General features: G+C 48.2%; 1 protein-coding gene across 1 annotated transcript; it reads right to left on the minus strand.

Annotated features, from left to right (window-relative positions):
• Positions 1–424: 424 nt before the first annotated feature.
• INKA1 (inka box actin regulator 1) lies at positions 425–9816 on the minus strand. The gene is made up of 2 exons (XM_020789742.3): positions 9522–9816; positions 425–1320 (listed from the first exon to the last, which is right to left on the minus strand). The coding sequence occupies exons 1-2, from the start codon at positions 9789–9791 to the stop codon at positions 448–450; spliced, it is 1143 nt and encodes a 380-aa protein (XP_020645401.2). The 5' UTR covers positions 9792–9816; the 3' UTR covers positions 425–447.
• Positions 9817–10150: the final 334 nt, after the last annotated feature.

Raw genomic sequence — 10150 nt, forward strand, 5'->3', positions numbered from 1 at the left:
CCCAAGGTTATTTTCCTTCTGGTCCTTCCTAAGCATTGTAGTGAGACTTATACGTGAGCTCTTCTGCTCTGGTTTATCAAACAAATCTTAACTGGATAGCTCCTACTTCTTCCTATTACACATCAAAACAAAAAGGATTTCACCTGTTTCCCTAAGTTGGAGGCCAGAACAGAGATGCCTTTCCCTAATTTGGTGTTGGGTCAGGAAATCCACAGCAGACTTTACGCCCAGCCTACTGACAGGGGCATCCCTCTGCTCCAGTCATGAATTCCCTATGGGGCATAGCTTTTAAAAAGTAATGTACTTCAAGCAGTGTCATTTGCATTCACAAAGAGATTAGAACAAATTAAAATGTAGAAAAACATTTATTTACAAACAACCATAAAAATATAGATCTGTTTTTGAAAAGGGCATTTTTTAAAAAAAAAAGAAGAAGAAGAGGTCCCGCTAGATATAGCCAATCACATCATTGCAAATGATGGGCTGACGGCTTCGGCAGTTCATGAGGGCAGCAAAGCTGCTACAGTCTGTGGAAAGCTCGCTGATATTGGCATGGGACTGATGAAAGTAGGGCATCGAAGGCCGACCTCCCAGGCCTGCAGGGCAGGAGAAACGCTTGGTGCCCTCCGGGTCTTGCTTGGTACGCTCAGTACGGGAGATGCCAGCCAGGCGCCGCCGCACGTTGCCCGAGAGGTTGAGCAGGAAGCCATGGGGTTTCGCCAGCCAGCGCTGCAGCCGCCCCCGCTCCCCACTTTCCTCAGGCAAGTCCATCCAGTTCTCCACCAGGTCGGCAAAGCAGTTGTCCCCCAGCACGAGTGGTTGCCGGTTGCGACTCTGTGAGAGGAGAGACACCGTCCAGTCACCTGCATCTGCGGGTTCGCTATCCCGCCACCGCTCCAGGCAGGCGTCAGAAGCAGATTTGGGGCGGGGTCTCCTGGCAGGTGCTCGGCGGCGCAGGAAGCCCCCTGAGGAAAGCTTACTGGCTCTCAGGGGCGGAGGTCCCTCCTCATCTCGCCAGCTGCTGCCAGACACTTCGGAGTAGCCTGAGTCAAACTCCAAACTTCGCTCACTGCTGGGAGGAGAGAAGGCCACCGGTTCCTCTTCTACGGCCACCTCCAAACAGCAAGCTGAGTCTGCTTCAGAAAGAGCAGACACCCGTGGGCTTGTGCATGGCTTTGGGGGAGGTACACCAGGCGGAGACTTCATCTCTTGGGGATCCAGCCGGAACTCTCGATCCTGTGCTCTCTTCAGATCGTGGAGGGTCCGCATCATGCACTGCATCTGGCCCCGCAGCACTTCACTGGACTCCTTCATGCACAACTGTGGACAAGAAGAACAGACGCAGTCACATGCCTGTCACCGTCTGCCTGTTTAGTTCATTCACGCCCTGCCCCTCATCCAAAACTGGGACTCAAGCCTATTTGCAACAAAGTTTAAAAAAATACATCAATATTAAAACACACTTAAACAAGCAAAAGCCTTTTTAAAGGTCTTTAGTTTTTTTGAAAAGTACAACATTCCTTCCATTAGAAGTCCCTTTACTGTTTCAGTTATAGAAGAGTATTGAGCCCACCCATTTCCCCTGACCCGGGTGATTGTCATAATTTTTTTTCAGAAAATCTGAAAAGGAAAGGAAAGTTGTTAATAAGGAATAAAGGGATTATAAGGATTAAGAATTGGATGGAAAAGATACAAGATAAAGAGCAAATAAGAGAGGTAATGGGAGAAGAAGGGATCTCATGGTTAAACATACAACTATCCTGTTTCCCCGAAAATAAGACCTAACCTGAAAATAAGCCCTAGTATGATTTTTCAGGATGCTTGTAATATAAGCCCTACCCAAAAAATAAGTGAAACTCTGTCCCCCACCATTGTGCAGCAACCAGAAGAAGATATAACTGTAAAATAAAACATCCCCTGAAAATATAAGACCCTGTCTTATTTTCAGGGAAACACAGTAGAAAAATGGACAAAGGAATAGAAAAGGAAGGAAAGGGAAGTAAATTGACAAAGTTTGAGGAGAATATAGAAAAAGGACAGAAAGGTGAATTAATAAAAAATAGAAAAGGTACTGTAAGTGAAATAAATAAACTATTGGTACAGGCAAAATATGATACATCCATAATAAAAGAATTGTGGCAAGAAGGTTTGGGGTAAAGAAATTAAAGGGGAAGAGTGGAGCAAATTGTGGAATAAAAGAACAATGAAAAAGATGTCAATAAGAATTAAAGAAAATTGCTATAAGGTAACATGGAAATGGGACTGGGTGAAGAAAATATGTAAAGAGTTACATTCTACAAGAATAATGTATTTAATGGAAGTGTATTGTTGTGTATGTTTGATTGTTCATTGTGTTTTTTAAAATAATATGATACATATTATTTTAAAAGGAGCCCCTTCTGCAGCCAATCAGTAGCCAAATGCTTGCCTGAATAAAAAGACTGCCAGCAGAAAGATTGTGGGGAGCGGGGGGGGGGGAGTCTCGCCTCCCTTTACAAAGTGTTCCACAAGCTGGAAGCAGCCATCAAGAATACAGTACATGGATGACTGAGCTACCTTGGAGGAACCAGCATCCAAAACACAAAATCACAACCAAGATGGATTCTTTAAAATGATCTTTTGGCCCAGATCTCCAGAATTAATCCTGCCATCTTAAATGCTACACACATCCAGAGAAAGCCATGCGCCAATCACGAGTCCAGACAATGCAAAAAGGCAGCCCACAAGAGGATCACTGACTCCACAGAGATGACCCCGTGTGACCCAGCCCCCTTTGTCAAAATCATTTGCTGGAAAGAAAGCGTTCTGTTATCGGCACTCACCCGTTTTCTTTGGCTCCCCACCCTATTAACGCACCCCATCTGTAAGCCAGATAATTTCCCCCTTGTGCAGCGCTTACCCTGCCTGGTTGTTCTAAAGCTGTCCAAAGCCTGCTGCTGCTGTGGCCCAGGCAGCTGTCTGTGGTTTTCAGTTGAGATACTCCTGGACTGGCAAAGGGCACGGCGGAACTGACTTAGCCAGCGTATGGCACCGGGAGCCAGTCCCGCACGCGCGGGCCCTTGCCCTGTCTCGTCTCTGCAAGCCCACCCTCCCTAACCAGGCCCTGGAGGCAGAGCTTTTCAGCAGCATCACACGTTCCAAGCCCATCCCTGGCCCAGCAAGCCGTAGCTTGTTACAGGGAATGAGCCACTCCACCCGGCAGAAGATGACACAGAGGGTGTGTAACCGGCTCCAGGAATTACACAAGCCCTGTCTCCAGTCAGCAAGGCAGGAAAGACAAAACCTGTAGATAAGGCCATGGTCATGCACGGGCGAGGGGGTGGGGTTTCTCAGCTGGGCACAGGGGTGCAGAGTTGATCTGGAGTAGTATAAACAAGAGGGAAGTTCACCTAAGGACTAAACGTGCTTGGGGATCCTGCACCCCTTTCACCCAAATCCCTCTGGAAGAGTCTCCTCTCCCTGGTGCACAGGAGCAAGGAAAGGTAAGGCTATGTATGCAAGCCGGGGTGATGTAAACTATCCTTTCTTATAAGGAAGAAGCTAGGAAGCTTCAAACAAAAATTCAAGTCTCCTGAGAAAGGACATATCCTTTCCAGATGTTCAGGAAAACACGGGTCAGTGCAGAGGCGGCCTTGGGCAGGACAAAGGGGAAGGTTGTGTAAGACGAGGCCTGTCGTGAATAAAGGGAGTAGAAGGGAAAAATCATTTTAGAAAGGACTCTTGGTCCATCAAGAGCAAGAGTTTTGTCACAAGCCTACAAACTAACCTCCGGGTCCGACTCCGAACACAGAGGCTACAGGCTCTTCCATTCTCTTCCTCCCGGCCTACTTCCTGTTGCTTTCTCAAGAGATTGTGACAAGCAAGGATTTATTTACAGCTGGTCTGGTGACACAGTAGCACAAGCAAGAGTCTCCTGGGACTCTCTAGCTGGCTGAGAACGTGAAGCCCATCCAATGTCTGCCGTGGTCACAGTTCCAAGGCAGGCCCCCCACCCCACCCCCATAGCCATTAAAAAAATTTTTAAAGGCCTCCAGATCACCACTTCCTTCCTCCCCCCCCCCCACCCAATACATGGCACTTCCTGTCAAGGAAAAAAACTAAGCTCCATTTCTAATCTCTGCATCAAACAAACTCCATCTACACTGTGATGGTGAGTCAGCCATTGTGGAAATTTTAAGAGAGGACACACACACACACAAACACAAATCTCTCTCTCTCTCTCTCTCTCTCTCTCTCTCTCTCTCTCTCTCTCACACACACACACACACACACACACACACACACACACACACACACACACACACACACACACACACACACACACACACACACACACACACACACACACACTGCAAAGGTTAGAAAACCTTGCTGCTTCAGAGTCAGGAGACAACAATTGTGTGAACAGAAGCAATTTTACTGGCCTAATATAAGACAACCATTTGTTTCTTTGTTGTTTCGACTTATATACAGCCCCATAGTGCTTGGAGCACTCTCTGGACGGTTTACAACACAATTTACACAAGGAACACTTTGCACACACACCCCAACAATCTAGGTACACATTTTGCTAACTCTGGAAGGACAGAAGGCCGAGTCAACCTTGAACTAGCTATTTGAACCCATCAGAATCAAACTCAGATTGTGAGCAGAGGCTTGATTGCAGTATTTCAGTATAAAAGATTATGATTTTTAAAAAGCTAGATAAAAAGCCAGATGTCTCTCAAAACTCCAGGGTGTGCAGTGGGAGATTTTTATGCTAGTCCGCAGGACACTAGGATACCCAGGGTTTGAATCCAGTCTGTGGCCTACTCAGCCTGTGCTTATGACAGCCTCTCTCTTTCCACAAACCTCATTTTATCCTGCAGCCACTGCCACAACTTCTTTAACCAGGAGCTGAGTGAAGGTTATGTGTCTCATTTCCCCATCAACCACCTTCATGTCTGCCTCTTAAGGACCTGACAGAAATGTCAGACTGAGTCTGATGGATGGAACAGGGGTGATGACAGCAGGAAGGAGGTACACACAAAGCAGCTGGATGCCAGATGCCCTTGCAAGGCTGAAATTCACAGTAAATGTCCAATTGCAGAGGCCACATATATTTGGGGGAAAGGAAAGGAAAGAAAGGATAAACAAGGCAGCCTCTTGAGCAGTTAAGACCAAGAAACCATGAAGCTTCATATGTACTGTCAAGGGACCCAGCTGCCTGGAGACTCAAATAAATAAATAAATAAATAAATAAATAAATAAATAAATAAATAAATAAATAAATAAATAAATGAATGAATGAATGAATGAATGAATGAATGAATGAATGAATGAATGAATGAATAAATAAATAAATAAATAAATAAAACCTTAGATTTTATGGAGGGTTGGAAAAAGTATGGCCCTCCAGATGTTGTGGCTACCATACAATCCTGAACTCACATGGTTTTGTCTGATTTTGAAAGCCAAGCAGGGTGGATTCTGGTTCGTGCTAAGTTGAGAGTCAAGGGATGGGCTAAAATAATCGTGCCTGAAACCCTGGAGAATTGCTGCCAGTCAGAGTTGTCCTTATTGGGCTAAATAAGCTCATAGTCTGATTCAGTGTAAGGAAGGCAACAACTACTGCTGCACAGCAATTCCCAGCAGCCCTTGCCAGGGGTCAAGGGTAATGGAGGTTGTGGTCCAGCAACTGAAGTGATACCAGTTAAATTATCCAGCCTTAATTTAAATTATCCCAGTGGAGGAGCATCAGCTCCACCAGATGTGGTGTTATCACTGGAGCATTACCAAACTACCAGTTATTCATAACTGTCTCAAAATTAACCTGAAAAACAGAAACCTGTAAAACTACTTCTCAGCAGCTCCAGAAGGTATAAAGTTTCAAAACTCAGTATAAGTCACTTTCAGTCTCCACAGTGACTTTCTTTTTTAATATACAGAACATTTTCCCTTGCATACAGACTTCTTAACAACAGCAGGATGATACAGTGGGATTGTAGTAAAAGCTGAAACTGTGCTCCAAGGAAAAAAAAATACAGTAGTTGAAAAATGTATCAAATCATCTAGACAACTGAAAGGATTAAGTTCCCTTTCTCTAAAGTCTCAGAAAGGATATTTCTTCAAGCAGAGAGTTGCACAAAGGTGATGCTCAGTCACCACTGCACCTGGTGGCCACAGTCATTATGGTCTGCTGCCACAACAATGATGCCGCAAGCAGTGCCTGCTACCTTGATCTTAACTGGTAAATAGAAAGGGGCAGCTGTTAATGTATGTAAGTCTCAAGCAATTAAAGTCTGGAAAAGTTAAAACAGCACCTTGGATTGTGTCCAGAAGTGAGCAAGAAGCCAGCCAGTGGTGTCCCCCTGCACTCGTTAGCAGACTAGAATACGACGGCCATTCTACAGAACAAGAAAGCATTTCAGAAAATGCTACGCCACTGTAAGCACACAGGAAAAAAGCTTCAGCGCACGTACAACCGCCCTGTGTCGCACCACACAGATAGTCTTTTATTAATGCTTGCTGGGAAAGCATTCACAGCCTACAGACTTCCAGAGAACAGAACATGGGGTGGCGGGGAGGTGTTATCACGCATGCATAGTAGCCCTATGCGCAAAAGAAAAGAATGTGGCCGCGTACCTCACAGTACGGTTTTAGCGGGGAGCTAGAAGGCCCCTTACAGGAGCTCCATTCCTGGTGACAGTCAACAGCCATGTAATTTTGCATCACATAGAAACATGAAACAGAGGCTGTTGCACTGGGCTTTCTGGAAGCATTCATCCTTCACAACATCTGTTAGCCTTCTGGTTCTCACACACACAAAAAAAGAAGTTGTTCAATATCCCAATGGCTCCTTCCACCATTGCGTCATTTCCTGTAGGAGACCTTCCCATCACTTACTTTCCTGTGCTAAATAACTTGTTCCTTTGTCTTTCCATGGCTACTTGGAAGGTCCAAACAGACACTCTGAATGATGCCATTCTTAGGAGCCTGTCATTTTGGAAACTGGGAGTTCCCATCCAAATACAACATGGTGCTTTCTTCTGCCGTTTCCCCTCCCTCATCAAGTACATACTGCAAAGGATAAAGGCCAGTTTAGCAATACTTCACTTTCTGTTGTGAGAAATCTTTACTATGGGCATGCAATAAGTCAGGCCCCACATTTCCTAGGAGGATAAAGCTGAATAGAAAGTGGACGAAAATGTACTGTAAAGCGTATTTTCACTAATCATATCTAGATCCTGCCTTTTCACCCCATGCTAGATGCATGTTCAGAGTAAAACACAGGTCTGGCATCAACATCACGTGAAGCTGGCAGGGCCTTAGGAACACCCCCTGGTGCTGGTGTGTACCATAGGCAGTTTAACTGCAGTGACTGGGTCTCTGAACCACTGTTTTTAATTCTCCCACACTGCCCCAAACAAAGCAGTAGAGGCCTTGTTCAAAATATAAAGTGGCAACTCATAAATGTATTTTGCTGCTGCCAGGGTGAGCCCACCAGTATAGGATACGATCGAACAGCGGGTCCTTAGCAAATGGCAAAGGGAGTCTGGTAGACTCAGCTCACTAGAACGTCTTCGAGATCCTACAAAAAACAGCTCTCTCTTCACAGGGCTTTTTCAGATAACTCTTATTCATCTCCTTTCCAATACAGACAAAACATCCATAATCTCTGCAGTGGCACTGCCCTTTCCAGAGCAAGGCCATGTTCACAGTTTGCAGTATTCATAAAACCACTAACTAGAAGTCCTGTGTATGATATGGACACATTTCCACAAGACGTCCATTGTATCCAATTGGGGGGAGAGAGAGAGAGAGCAGCTGAAAATTCTGCCCTAACACCTGAGTCTTGAGATACCTAACAAAGGGGGAAGTCCTGACTTTGCTTCAGCTCAGACTAAAAGCCACTGCTGAAACCAGCCCAAGCCGCTGAGATGAGAGACGTGTAAGCAAACCTTCCACTGTCCGCAGAGGAACTCCTCAGGTATATGTGGAATTTGGCAACATAGCAAACTGGAAGCCAGCTATGATCTAGCCATCCATTGTGGGTGGAGGGAGAGGGATTTGGCTTTCGGAAGACACCCTGTCAAAGGGAATAGGAGACAGCTTGTGGATTTCCTAAAAGACACTGCCAATTGAGTGGAAATGGGACCAGGAGGAAATCTTGTTTCTCTTTTTTCTCCTATACTATAATTGATTTGGAGCTCAATATTCCAGGAGCTTTAATATTCTCTAGCTGCCGCTGGGGGTTAAGCTTCTGGGCAAAGGGAGCCCTAAGCAAATCATCTGAAGTTTCTGAGTCCATGTTTCCATTGTTTCCAAGCTTCTTCAGGCTCAGAGGGTGGAGCTCCTGCTCCGTTGATGCCCTTTCCTGCCTGCTCCTTCAGCACAGACACTTCATCTTGCTGGATGTGCTCCAAAGACTGAGCCAGAGATCACTTGAGATTTCCTCAAGCCCAAGATCTATTTTGAATGGCAAGGCTCAGCCTGGGAACGGAGGAGAAGCAGCGCCCGAGCATTGTCCAACATTCATTTCTTTGCCACTAGAGAATGAGACACCCCCTATTTCACCTCTGGGGCGTAATAATGATCATGAAAAGGGATTTCTGAGCAGTTTCGATCTGGATCGCTTAATTCCAGCTCCGAGCCGTCCTTACTGAAAACTAAATGCCACGGATTGCAGCTGCGCGGGCTCTCCAGGAAGCGTAGACTGTTTGCCGATCCTGTGCAGGTTGCCTCAGAGCAAGCCCGTTCTGAGCCCTGCGTTGGACGGACAGGACTTGCTCCGCGGGGAGCGCACCGCCTTCGAGACTCCGCCTGGCCTCTTCCTCAGCCGGGGCAGTTCTTTCGGACCAGGGAGGTGCCGGGCGGGGGGGGGAGAGGAAGGACAGCTCAAGGGACAGCCTTGCACAGGACATCGGCGCCAGGATAGAGCGACCCACCTCATTAGCCGCGGTGTGGGGCGGAACAGCCTGCAATGCCCGGCTCCTCCAGAAAGAGGGAAAGTGCGGCTGTCAGCTCCTCAGCCAGCCAGCCAAGGCGGGACGCACCGACCGAGGACGCGCGGGGACACTTCCCTCATCGCAGGCGGACAGAAGCCGCAAGCCTGGTCTTGCTGATGCCTCCGTAAGCTTGGCGCAGGCTTCTGGAAAGAGCGCCTTTCCCACACAACAGCAGTCACACAGACACAAGAGGCGTAATACTGTACAGTATAATAAGAACTATCAGAGGCATCGCTCCGCCTGACTTTTTCTCCGGGTAGCCCCGGGACTCCTCGCCTACTCCGGGGGAACACCCGCACGGCGCGTCTCCTCCTTTCCCACGCACCGCCCTCCCTTGATCATCCCAGATCCCGGCTGTGCCGAGACCAAGTCCCGTCCTGTGTATGGGTCCCCGCGGGATCCTCAGCGCCCGCGCCACCTTTCAACCCGAAAGGCAGACCCGAGAACAGACTCCCCACCCAGCATCCTCATCCCCACGAAAGTCAGCTTTTCCTCGATCTGCCGCCCCCCCCCCTTCACTTCTGCCGGACTTACCACTTCTGCGCGAAGGTGGCTCACGAAGGCGTCGAGGCGGGCGCTGTGCATGCCAGGGCTGGAGGGCTCAGCTGGCAGCTTGAAGGGGCAGCGCACAGGAAAGGCAGCAGGAGAGGGAGCGAGCGAGCGAGAGAGCACGACCCTCCCTCCCTTCCTCCCTCCAGGGGCTCTGACACGAGCAAGGAGACGCTCGGAAAGTTTCTCCTCGGCTGGGCTCGACGGCGCCGATTTTCTCCCCGCTTCAATCCCCAGCGAGCCGAAGGGGCGCATCGTTTGGTTCGGCCCCAGCCCCTCCCCTCGCGGGCGGATGAGCCAATGAGCTCGCGAGATCGCGCCCCCCTCCGTCGGGGCCACAGCCAATGAGCGGAGAGGGTGGGCTCCCTGTGTAACCTGAACTCCTTGGGTCGGTTGTAATTTAATTAAGAGCCCATATTAGGAGCCAAAAGGTGCCGCAGATGGAGAGAAAGGGGCCGGTGCGGCAAACGGCCGGCGGAAAGGGGTCGGGACCCCCGTGGGCAGCCCGCAATCAGGATGATACGCTCTCTACGGTACTCAAGGCTCACCTCCGGCGGGGAAATGGCCTGCGTTTACAGTAGCGCTCTGATCCAGGTCGCGAAAAAAATCTGTTT

The sequence above is a fragment of the Pogona vitticeps genome, chromosome 2 (genome assembly GCF_051106095.1).
Source record: "Pogona vitticeps strain Pit_001003342236 chromosome 2, PviZW2.1, whole genome shotgun sequence".
NCBI classification, from domain to species: domain Eukaryota; kingdom Metazoa; phylum Chordata; class Lepidosauria; order Squamata; family Agamidae; genus Pogona; species Pogona vitticeps.

Excerpts from the sequence above, each read along its gene's own strand:
- INKA1 (XM_020789742.3), bottom strand. The coding sequence starts at position 9,791 with ATGCGCCCCTTCGGCTCGCTGGGGATTGAAGCGGGGAGAAAATCGGCG. Across the intron at positions 1,321-9,521 it reads GCCACCTTCGCGCAGAAGTG|TTGTGCATGAAGGAGTCCAG; the intron begins GTAAGTCCGGCA and ends TCTTGTCCACAG.